At 36.7% G+C, this 13027-nt stretch overlaps 1 protein-coding gene and 1 pseudogene across 1 annotated transcript; one reads left to right on the top strand and one right to left on the bottom strand.

Moving 5' to 3' along the window:
- Positions 1-1609: 1609 nt before the first annotated feature.
- LOC115952492 (auxin response factor 17-like) lies at positions 1610-2361 on the bottom strand. The gene has a single exon (XM_031069672.1). The coding sequence runs from the start codon at positions 2165-2167 to the stop codon at positions 1619-1621; it is 549 nt and encodes a 182-aa protein (XP_030925532.1). The 5' UTR covers positions 2168-2361; the 3' UTR covers positions 1610-1618.
- On the top strand, positions 2336-9230 carry LOC115952491 (annotated as a pseudogene).
- Positions 9231-13027: the final 3797 nt, after the last annotated feature.

Below are 13027 nucleotides of genomic sequence, written 5' to 3' on the forward strand. Positions count from 1 at the left end.
TACATCCAAAATCCACTATGTGGTGATTCAAACAACCATCCATGAGTATTTTAAATCATATGACCTATTAAATGAGTCATATGATTAGTTTATCCAATTTAATGAGTAGCGTGATGTTTTATGAATTGTCAAATAATTGGTGATTCCTCCAAACCATCGCATGGCGACTTACAGATCCATCAAACCATGTCCTCCAGAATAACAATTTAGAAAACAGCTTCCATTCCAAAACATGCAAATACTATATGGTAAATGGCAACGAGAAAGAAAACACGTTCCTATTAAGCGCAAGCAGATCTACTCTGGATGCATTGACATGACATATTTGCCTCATGAAATGATATTCACATGACTGAAATGTGAATTACTCTAGAATGCTTTTTGTTAAGGAATAATAGGCTTTAATCCCTACCATTCACAACCAAATAAGACCAAATAACCACAAATACGGCAAACTACCGCAATTAGAAATATTGTATAACATCTCTCACGCTGACATCTAACCCTTGAGTTAAACAACCAAAACCAAGTCTACCACAGTTTCAAATTCCCAACATAGCAAAACTAAAATAAACCAACATAATGAAGTGACCACTGGAAGAGTCAAATGGTAATCAGCTTCCTCCTGCCTGCCTTAAGTACCTGCAGTAAAGGGGAAAGAAAAATATAGGTCACCAAAACCTTTGAGTAATGCTATGGATATTGCAAATTTTACTACATAGGCTTTACCAACTTATGTATCAACTTTTAAACTCAATACACCAAAATTTAATATATATATATATATATATATATATAAGGGGTAAAGAAGAGATTTATTTATCATTTGAAAGTGAATTTTCTAACCCAAACATATTTATGAGTGTTCTAAAACTTATGAGCTCCAACATTTAGTTTATCACTCTAATTTGGATCAAAGGATAAACTGACCTCAAAGCCAATCATCAGTAAGGCTTCAGCAGCTGTACTTTATGATCCTCACACTAAAGTATCAGTGAAATTTCTTACATACATGCTAGTTTCTAAAATGTTTTAAGGACAAGCCAAGACAATTTTAAGTTCTGGAAGGAGTAGCCAACTTTTTTGGACTTCAAACAGGTAGCTGGTAATGACTTTATTTCATGATATTTCCACTGCTTAGTAATTCATAATATCCATCTATATGCCATAAATTAAAATGAACCTGAGTTTCTACGCATTGAACAAAACACTCATTTTAACTTTTTAAGTATGTAACATTGGAAATGAATTTGTATTCAGACAGTTTCACTATGGCAATTACAGTATTCTGTTGCACAAAATGCAGGCCCTTGATGGGCATAGTATGGAAAGCATATTCTGTAACACGTAATGCCAGAAGTAAGTGATAGAATATTCAAATTATAAACACCAAGTAAAATATTTAAAATGGACAATTATTAGTAGCCCTATATATGACACTAAGTTAGTAACAACCCACACGTACCTGCTGTCACAAAAGGACATGTACAAAACTAGAGAAGATTGATACTACAACTAATTGTACAAAATTTCTTTGGGTACTAGCGCCAATTGATTTCAAATGTGAACATACAGGTTAGTCAAGTCCAGTGTGCAAATAGCGTACCTGTACAGCTATTTATCTGCATGACATAGATGCAACCACTAGTTCACAAATTACATTCCCCGACAGCTGAGGCTCTCTGGCATTGAACATCAAGCCTGTCAAGCAGTTTGTGTAATTCAAAGAATGATCTAGTGGGTTGTTTACATCATCAGTTTCATTGTACCCCTTACTGCCATCATCTTCTGCACAACCAATGTCATCGAACCCACTTTCAACAGGTTGATTCGTATGAATAATCTTACCAAACAACTGAAAGGACCCAGTACCAACTTTTGGTGAGCTGCAGTATTGGGTTCCAACGAATTCAGTTCCAAAGGGGGAGTGCATACTACTCTGGCTATCAGGTGATAAGTTTTCAGACTGTGAACTTCCAATATTCAGCTCAGTAGACACACTTTTCAACTTTGGCACCGTGTTGTTGCCAAAGGAATTATCAATGCACATATTGTTTTCACTTATGAAGTTGGATAAACTGGATTTGCTGAATAGATTTTGCCTGGCTCCCTGCATGCTAGCAGGAAAAGTGTTATAATTCAACAATGTTTGGCTTATGTGTCCCATTGTTGAATTAGTATATCCTGAGAAAGGAAAGAAAAGATCACCCTCTCCATCAGTTAGCTGACCAGAGCTCTGAGGGGTTCTGAATTTCTTTGTGGGGGGTAATGCAGTGTGGATAGGTGCTGTTGGTGAAAGAACCTCAACTTGCCAAGGACTCACTCTCTTGGCATTATGCAGAACTTCAGGTTCATCCCATGTGACCTATAATATATAGAAAGGATTACAAAAACTGAATGAGTCAATACGTAAACCAGGTAAGAAATTTTGTGATTTGTTGTAGTATTACAATATTATCTCAATAAGTCTAAGAGGTATATCAAAAGTCATAATCTACTATGTCACCACAACCATACTAAATACACCTTCTTTCTTTCTTTTTTTTAATATAAGTAACTAAATACACACACATATACCCATATTATTAACTTAGAAAGACAATTATACTGCTGAAACCAAGTTTCACAGCATAAAGCAAAGAAGCAAGTTGCCAGTATCCTTATCAACATTTTTTTTAATGAATAAGCTAAATTCATTCATCAAAAAACAGAGCAGAAAAAAAGCTTCGAAGAGAACAATCTGGAAACCAGAAACAAGCTAAAACAAACTACCCCCTATCAAAAACAGAAAAAGGAATTCTCCATAAGCTATGTTAGAAATACAGAATAATTGTATTGTATTTCATAAATGAAAGAATATACATCACTGCCTTTATATAGGAGGCATATGTGTGCAGTACAAGTAGAGTGTAGTACAAGTACAAGTGTGCCATACAAGTAACCTAATTGGGCCTAAAGCCCATAACATAATACACGTTAACAGCCCCCCTCAAACTCAAGGTGGATGTGAGACCAACTTGAGGTTGTCAACCAAATCACGATTGCGTCCCTTAGGAAGTGACTTGGTGAAGATATCTGCAAGTTGATCTTTGGAGGAGACGGAGAAAAGCTTAAGAGCACCATGGACAAGATGATAACGGATAAAATGACAATCAATCTCGATGTGTTTAGTCCGTTCATGAAAGACATCATTATGAGCAATATGAATGGCACTCTGGTTGTCACAATAAAGGGGAGTAGCAGAGGAGGTGGACACACCCAAATCCTTAAGGAGCCATCGTAGCCAAAGGAGCTCAGATGTGGTATCAGCAAGAGCACGATATTCTGCTTCAGTACTGGAGCGGGCCACAAAAGTTTGTTTCTTACTTCGCCAAGAAATCAAAGAAGAACCAAGGAGAAAACAGTAACCTGTAGTAGACCTACGATCAGTAGGATCTCCTGCCCAATCAGCATCAGAGAATGCACGGAGTACAAGAGGAGACTGAGCTGAGTAGAAAAGGCCATGAAAGAGGGTGCCCTTCAAGTATCGAAGAATGCGCAGAACAGCAGCATAGTGAGTTGATCGTGGAGCAGACAGATACTGGCTCACTTGATGAACAGCATAGGAGATGTCTGGACGAGTAACTGTGAGATAAACTAGGCTGCCAACCAATCGTCTGTAAAGAGAGGGATTAGACAATGGTTTCCCCCCTGAGAGAGTCAGATGCGCATTAAGCTCAACTAGAGTGTCAACAATCTTGCTATCAGTGAGTCCAGCTCGAGACAAGAGTTCAGAAGCATACTTAGCTTGAGTAAGATAAAGTCCATCAATAGAATGAGTGATTTCAAGACCCAAGAAGTAGCTGAGATGTCCAAGATCTTTCATCTCAAATTGCTGACTGAGAAAATCTTTGAGTTCTTGAATGCCACTGAGGTCATCACCAGTTATGATCATATCATCCACATACAGGAGAAGTAAAATAGTGCCTTTGTCAGTGCGACGAAGAAATAAGGCAGAATCATAATGACTGGTCATGTAACCCAAATGAGAGATGGTAGAGCTGAATTTGGCAAACCAAGCTCATGGAGCTTGTTTAAGGCCATAAAGTGCACGTCGAAGGTAACAAACCTTGTTTGAGTCAACAGAAAGACCAGGAGGAGGTTGCATATAAACTTCTTCATGTAAATCCCCATTAAGGAATGCATTTTTGACATCCATCTGAAAAATATCCCATTTACGGGCAGCAGCAACAGCTAAGAGGGCACGGACAGATGAGATACGAGCAACCGGAGCAAAGGTCTCTACATAATCAATCTCATACTCCTGTGTAAAACCTTTTGCAACAAGACGAGCTTTGTAGCGCTCAATGGACCCATCAGAGCGAGTTTTAATCTTGTAGATCCACTTACAACCAACCACAGATTTTCCGGGAGGGAGTGTCACCAAATCCCAAGTATGGTTTTTAGATAATGCATCAAGTTCCTCTTTCATTGTAATTTGTCATAAAGGGTCAGTGGAAGCCTCACGATAGGTGTGAGGCTCATGTAATGTAGCAAGAGCAGTGTAACAATGATAGTCAAGTAAATGTGTAGGAATAGATCTTACTCGAGTTGAGTGACGAGGTGGAATGTCTTGTGCAAGATCTTCAGGCGGAGCAGGAGCAGGGGACCCAAGCTCAGGGTTGGGGTTGGGTAGCTCGTCTTCAACCTGTTCATCTTCCACCTGTTCATTAAAGGGTGAACTAGGAAAGGGATCAGTGATATCTGGTGGTTGGACAGAGAAGTCTACAAGAGAATCAGGAGCAACTACAGGAGGATCAAGAGCAGCTACAGAAGGAATATGTGCCTCATCTGGAAAAAGATCTAAAACAGAGGAGGAAGATAGGGAGGCACGAAAGTGAGAGAGCTCGACAAAGAGACGATGTTCCCAAAAGACAACATTGCGAGAAATACGAAGACGATGAGAGACAGTGTCATAACACCGATACCCCTTTTGAGTTTCGCCATAACCAAGAAAACAACAAAGCCTTGACCGAGGCTCAAGTTTGTTATGCTCATGTGGCTAAAGAAGAACGAAACAAGCAGAACCAAAGGAGCGAAAGTGGTGATAGTCTGGACATGACCCAAAAAGGTGCTCATATGGAGTTTGATTTTGGATAACCGGACTCGGAATGCGATTAATAGTATGAACAGCATGAAGAGCAGCTTCGCCCCAAAAAGGAGCAGGAACTTTGGCAGAGAGAAGAAGAGCACGAACAGTGTCAAGAATATGACGAAGTTTCCGTTCGGCTCTACCATTTTGCTGAGAGGTACCTGGACAAGTTAGTTGATGAACAGTGCCATAGGAATGCAAAACAGCTTGGAAAGCATATTGAGTATATTCAAGAGCATTATCAGATCGAAAAATTTTGATGCGTTTGAAAAACTGAGTTTCAACCATTTTTGCAAAATTAGAATATACTTGCAATAATTCAGAACGATGTTTCATATTAAAAATCCAGCTATAGCGAGAGTAATCATCAACAAAGACAACAAAATATCGAGACCCACCAATACTAGAGACAGAAGAAGGGCCCCAAATGAATAAGGTCAAAGATATCAGTGGATATTGATTCACTAGTATTGAAAGGCAAAGCTGGTTGTTTTCCTAATTGGCACGAAACACAATCAAAATTTTTTGTAGACACTGAACCTAACAAACCTCTAGAAGCTAATTGTTATACCCGAGAGGAAGATGCATGGCCAAGTCGAGCATGCCAAAGTGCAAGGGAAGGAATTGAAGAAGCTGTAACAGCTGCAGCAACAGAAACAGGAGCAACAAGTGGAAGACGAAGGTTGTCCACGGGAAACATACGCCCAACTCTGGGACCAGTCTCAAGCTCCTGTCCCATCCTCGGATCCTGCACAATACACCCAGAATAATCAAAGATAATGCGATAACCCAACTCAGCTAATTGTCCAACAGAAAATAAATTATAAGAAAGGTCAGGAACATTAAAGACTCCAGGAACCGAGAGATTGGAGGTCGCAACGGAACCTATATTATGACCAGACATTGTGGAACCATTTGCTGTGCGAATATTAAGAGGGTGCGGTGCAGGTTTAAGATCAGAAAATAAGGACGAGTGAGGTGTCATGTGATTGCAACAAGCAGAATCCATAAGCCAAGAGGTAGGAGACATACCAGATAAAGTTGAGAGAGAAGAGGAATAAGATGCATTACCAACCGTACGAATGACATTGGCGATAATATTTATAAGGTCATCTCTGGAAATGGTGAAAGTGGATCCAGAAGACTGAGACTTTGCAGAGACGGGAGCCATAGGTTGGACACTCTCAGTGTTAGCAACAGTAGCAGCAGAGATAGAAACAGCTGATTTGTTGCGTTGATAACAAGTCTCAATATTATGGCCAAAACGTTTGCAAAAATTGCAAAAACGTTTGTTGGATTGTCGGCGACGATTGTTGCAAGAGGAAGAAGACTTGTCCTTATTCTTCATTTTGAAGCAAAATATGCAAAAATAGACTGCACAAATGAAATCTACGCGAAAAACTGGGTAAGGAGAACCTGGACAGAAAAAGTCAACCCTGGAAAAGTCAACGGTCAACGACTGGTCAACGGTCAACGGCCAGCAGATGACGTCACAGGATGACGTGGCGATGACGTCAACAGAACAGTGGATGCTGACGTAGTTAGGGCTGACGTGGTAGAGGGGATGACGTCAGCAAACCAGGTTCCGGCGCATGAGAGCGCGTGTCAACGCGTGGAGGCTCGTGGACGGCGCGTGTCAGCGCGTGCAAGGAAACTGCAGCGCGTGGTGGCGCGTGTAGCGCGTGATCAGCGTCGCAGCAGCTTTGAGAGGCGCGTGGAGGCGCGTGTGGTCTCTAATGGTGGTGAGGCTTCCACGAATGTGTAGATCGGCGCAGGACGATCTCAGTGGTACCTTCAAAAATGAAATCGGAGTAATATTCGCAGCGGTGATGCAAAGGGCATTGGTCTGTGCAGTGTGAAACTCCTTAACGACGGCGGCTGCAGGTCCGGAACCCAAGGACGATGGCTGGATGACGTCGGAGGTTCAACGGCGAGAGGCTGCGGCGGCAGTTGTGATGGCGGAAGCGTTAGTAAAAGAAAGGAAGTCACACTAATGAAGACAAGACTGCTAAGAAAAGGTCAGAGCAGTGGCTCTGATACCATGTTAGAAATACAGAATAATTGTATTGTATTTCATAAATGAAAGAATATACATCACTGCCTTTATATAGGAGGCATATGTGTGCAGTACAAGTAGAGTGTAGTACAAGTACAAGTACAAGTGTGCTATACAAGTAACCTAATTGGGCCTAAAGCCCATAACATAATACACGTTAACAAGCTACAAAGACACTTATTCTGAATAAAGCACTAGAAAACCTTACTCACTATTAACTTGTATCTAACATCCTTCTTAAATATCTTTTAAGAATTTTACATTCAGAACAAGCTCTGTTTGTATGAATTCTAGCATTATGCCTCATCCATATACAGTTTAACACAACAACCGATGCCACCCTCCCAATCAACTGTTGAAAACTTTTCCTTTAAGCTCTTTCACAGCTCAATGAATCTCCTCAAGCCAACTTCCAATTCTTCTATTGAAAAGAAAACTTTAAAACAGCACACCATATCCAATTAGAGAACGAGCACAAAAATAAAATATGTTCAATAGCTCAATTCTACTTCTACAAAAAAATCACATAACAAATCTCCTTCTTTTTTTTCCCTTTTTTTTTGTGATTTAATGGTGGATTCAGCAGTGGTTGTGTGGGTTGTGAATTCGGCATTTTGGATCTACATTGTGTGGGTTGTGGGTCGAGGTTTTGGGTCGGTTGGGCTGGGTTTTAGGCCAATGGTTGGTTGAGTTTTGGGCCAGTGGTGTTTGTGGCTGTAATTGGTTGAGTTTTATTCTCTCTCTCTTTTTTCTTTTTTCTTTTTTTCTTTTTTTGAGGTTTTTGGATTTGGAATTTGTTGGAGTATCCAGTGATTGTGGTTGTAGTTTGTGGCGGTTGATTTGCCGCTGGTGGTGGTTTAGTAATGGGTTTGTTGTGGGTATATGGTTGTGTTTGTTTTGAGTTGTATTTTGGGTGGTAGAGGAAGCTCTTGGTTGTGGCGATGGTTGTAGCAGTGGTTGTTGGTTCTTGATAGGTGGTGACTGCCACTAGCTGTTGTGTGTTTGTATATTGGCTGGGTTTTGAGTTAATATATTATTTAATGTGTCGTATATATTATTTTAATGTTTAGAATCAAAGAATAGAACATGTGATGTAAGATGTATTGTAAAATGATGTAGTAAAATAATAAAGTAAGCTTTTTGATGTGTTAAAATGGCATAATTTTGCAACGCCTGCTGCGAATGCTCTAATGTTTAATCTAAATCATGAAATTGATCAATTTTTAAAAAAAAAAAGATAGTAAGAGGATCCTAATAGCAAGTGGTACTATGGTTGTGCCTACCTCTATATCTTTATATAAATTGCTTTGATTGCTCATTGTTATTGAGTAGATACATCTAATTCCATTTTAAACATTTGCTTTTTGTTGAATTTTGTTCTAATACAGCCTTATTTTCAGCTAGTTGGGATCTACAAGAATGTCATAGCCACAGACACAAGTCCAAAACAACTTGAATTCGCTCCAAGGTTACCCAATATTAGATACCAACTGACACCTCCTACCATGTCTATTGCTGAGCTTGAATCCAGTATTGCACCTCAATCAAGCATTGATATTGTGACCATTGCTCAGGCCCTCCATTGGTTTGACCTCCCTAATTTCTACCAACAAGCGGAGTTGGTACTCAAAAAACCTCATGGTATCATAGCTGCTTGGTGCTACACCGTGCCAGAAGTTAATGAATCAGTCGATGCAGTCTTCCAACCCTAATATAAGATTGCTTTGGAGCCTTATTGGGATCCGGCACATAAATTGGTGGACAACAAGTATGAGACCATCGATTTTCCATTTGAGCCAGTGGATGGAGCTGATCATACTGGGCCATTTCCATTTGTAATGGAGAGATTAATAGATTTAGATAATTATTTTACATGCTTAAGATCATGGTCAGCATATCAAACAGCTAAGGAGAAGGGTGTGGAGCTTTTGAGCAATGATGTGATTGAGGAATTCAAGCGTGCTTGGACTGAAGATGGACAGGACAAGAAGGTTGTAAAGCATCCAATTTATCTGAGGATTGGAAGAGTGGGGAATGAGTAAATCAAAAGACTAGCTTGGATAAATTGTGGCACCTCTCATATGAAAATAAACCATTTTGTTTCAAAGGAGTGATGGATAGTCATCATGGATTCATTTCCTTTGTCAGTAAAATTGGGAGTAATAGATCAGTTGTGTTTATCATGTACAATGGAATTCTGCTTTTGAATGCTATTATATTAGAAAGTAAATGATGGCTACCAAATATCATCATTAAGATTGTGATTTTGTTTATCATGCTTCTGAGACGATTGCTCTTGATTTGGCAGAACTCTTGCAACTGTAAGGATTGCCTATCCATTGGTTGAAAAGTTTATTTAGTCGAATAAGTTTGCATCTGGAAGAACCTCTCTTTGATTTAATTTGGTGATATAGAGGTTGAATGTGCTACTTTAACTAGAAATGTTATGTTCTTGTCACAAAAAAAAAAAAAAAAAAAAAAAAAAAAAAAAAAGGGCTAGAAATGTTATGTTGCAAGTGCAAGTTTGCTTACAATGGTGAAATTGGCCAAAAATGGTTCAAGTCTTCAAGAACCTGAAGTTGGGCTGCTGCAACTCTTCAGCTATAGCATTTCTCTCAGTGGGGAAGAACTACAAGTTGTAGGTGTGAGGGTATTCATTCATCTAGAATATTGCTTAGTTACAAAACTAATAGAAACTAATAGAAACCATCCAGGTAATTTGGAAGGAAATCAAAACTTGGGGTTGACATTGTTTTGGTACAATCGGAATTATGATGGATTTCACAAATCCTTCCAAAACCCAATCCTTCAATGTCCAAGATTTTGATCATCAAATTGTTGTTCTTATTGATGCAATTCGAGTCACATGAATCATGGAATACTTGTCAAGCTAAAGCCTTATTGCAGAAGTAGTGATGGATTATCTCCACCAATCTAATCACTCGCACTGAGGGGGTTAATAATCTATATATTACTAAAAGCTGAAGCGTAGCATTTAATGTTGTTATGCTCACGTTAAGCCACATCAGCAGCCATGTCATCATTTTTTTTTTCAATTTTTCTAATATATATTTTTTAAACATCTTCTCATTTAAGGTGACTTAATTATTTAAAAATTAAAATATCTTTTAACCATTATTTTTATTATTAATTTTCCAAAACTCTCATTTCCTTTTACCTCTTCATCTCCCCACTACTTTCTACATTAATATCATTCTTTCTCTACCTTTTTATCTTCCTTTATTTTGACTCTTCTTATTCTCAACATCTTACTATAAATTTGACATTTTCTTTTTCATTCTATGCATAGTTTTCTCACACAAAAAAGGTTACTTCTCTCTCTCTCTCTCTCTCTCAATTTGTTTTTCATTTTTTGTTTGATTTTTTTATTTTTATTGCATCAATTTTTTAGGTTGATGAATTTTTGTGTTAATTAGAATTTTACTTTGGGTTGATGTAATTTAGTTTTGCGTTTTAAGTTGTTATTTTTTATATTCTCTTTGATTAAATATTATCCTACTACATTATACATATAGTATATAATAATATAATGTTATTATATTACATAGAATGACTTGGATAATTTGATGTTTATTGTTATATATTTTATTTTTACTCTTTTTTCCTCTCATATTATTTTATTCAACATTTAAATCCAATTACATCCTCCAAACTATTAAATTATGCAGCACAAATCAAGAAAATGGCTAGACACAAACCTGCCATACTTTACCATACATTAGAGGAATCAAAATATTTGTGTGATAAAGGGTCATACTGGCTAGACACACATCTACCGGTGGTTAAACATTCATCCTGGGTAATTTTAACTTTTCATATAATTTTACCTTTATGTTTTCATCTATTTTTATATAGTTTTTTTTTTTTCAAAAAAAAAATTATTTAGATATTTATAAGTAAAAAATGAAATAATGATTCATGAATTTAAAATATATATATATATATATTTATCTTGTGCGGTTGTAACTTTATATATAATTTTGCATTTATATATTCATTTACTTTAATTTAGATGTTTGTAACTTAATAATGAAATCTATAAACAAGGTAAGTAAAACAATCATATTTTTACAATTCAAAAAGTCACAATTTCTTTTTTCTGAAAAAGGCCTTTTACATTTCCTTGGAATTTTTTTTTTTTTAATTTTTTTTATAAAACCTTTGACATGCCACTAACCTAACCACTTCATACATTAAAAATATTTAAGGCTCATGATTACTTCCGTTAATATATTATGGATATTATAATTGATTGAGACCAAACTAGAGAAATACCTTTCATATTTCCTTGAAAATTCAGAAGACAAAAAAACCTTTCACATATTACTAACGTAACTATATTTATAACTATTTACGCCATCCATGATATCTATTTTTTATTGATAACCATAAAATTTACAACTAGGAAGGGAACATATAAAGTAATAAAGAATAAATGAAGGAAGAAAAAAAGAAATAAAATCAAATGTCAATTAATAACCGTTATTTGGAAAATAAAAAGGTGGTCAAGAGGAATAAGAAATAAAATAGAAATGGCTATACAGAGGACATTGAAAACTTTATAGTGCAATAAAATCAACCATTACATTCACTTAATTAAATCAATAATCAACAATTAAATATAATAATACAAAATTTAAACTTAAAACTAATCAAACTCTAACTAGGGAAATTATATACATAATCATAATCTTCATACACAATGAATAGTTTTACCTTTTATTTAATGTCTATGTTATGAAAATCATCAACCAATAAATATATGATAATGGAAAAAATGTTATAGACAAGATTATGAAAAATATGATAAAACTATTTTTTTTTTTAAACTCTTTATAAAGTCTAGAGACTAAAATAGTATTTTACCTAAAAAATTATCACGCGCAACGCGCAAGTCTGCGACTAGTAATAATAATATTTGAAAGCAATTAGAACCGTCCAGCGCTGAAAATTCCCAATAATAGTGCTCATTTGATTTCCTTTAGCACATGAAGACAACAACGGTTCTGAAGGATGGTGCTCATTGGTTTCTTTTGGCTCAAAATGACATCAATAATATGGCCTAGACCCCTGAATTGTAGGCCTCTGAACTCTACATATGATTCCCCAAAAAAATTTGAGTCAAAAGTGGAAAAATTCATTTTTACTATTCATCGGTCACTATTCACCTATTATTATTATTATAACGACAAAGTTTGGCTACAAATTTATATGTATGACATGTGTCCATGTGCGCATTACACATAACTCACTCAAAATGCCTCTATATTTCGTGTGATAAAACTTTTTATTCAACCTATCAATCAGAATGGCTATGTAAATAGCAAGTTAGGGCCCTTCTCCTACTCCCTATTGACAATAATATATTTTGAGCTCACTCTTGTTAGACAATCAAAATTAAGCGTATCCAACAGAGGTGGATTTTCATTTAGTTGATGATCGATTCTACTTCATCCAAACTCTTATTGCTCCCAACGGCAATCAGCGAGTCAAATCCTCAAAATAAGGAGGCATGGTGACCTTTCCAAATTCCAAGACCCATTCCACAAATTAGTTCCCTTTACCCCCATATACTCTTTTTGTAGGGAAGAATTGATATAATTAAATTTCACAACGATTATTCAAACATAAAAGGATGGAGACCATCATTTCTACCATCCAACCAGTTGTCAGTGCTCAAACCCACTATAGCTTTTAAATAACTAACTTCAACTCCAAAGGCTAATAAGAGGTTAGAGCTTAAAAAGACATTCATTTTTAAACCCTTCATATACATTCATCAACTTTCTTCCTTCTTCTTTGGGGAAAAGCAAAAGAAA

Source organism: Quercus lobata, chromosome 7 (assembly GCF_001633185.2).
Source record: "Quercus lobata isolate SW786 chromosome 7, ValleyOak3.0 Primary Assembly, whole genome shotgun sequence".
NCBI classification, from domain to species: domain Eukaryota; kingdom Viridiplantae; phylum Streptophyta; class Magnoliopsida; order Fagales; family Fagaceae; genus Quercus; species Quercus lobata.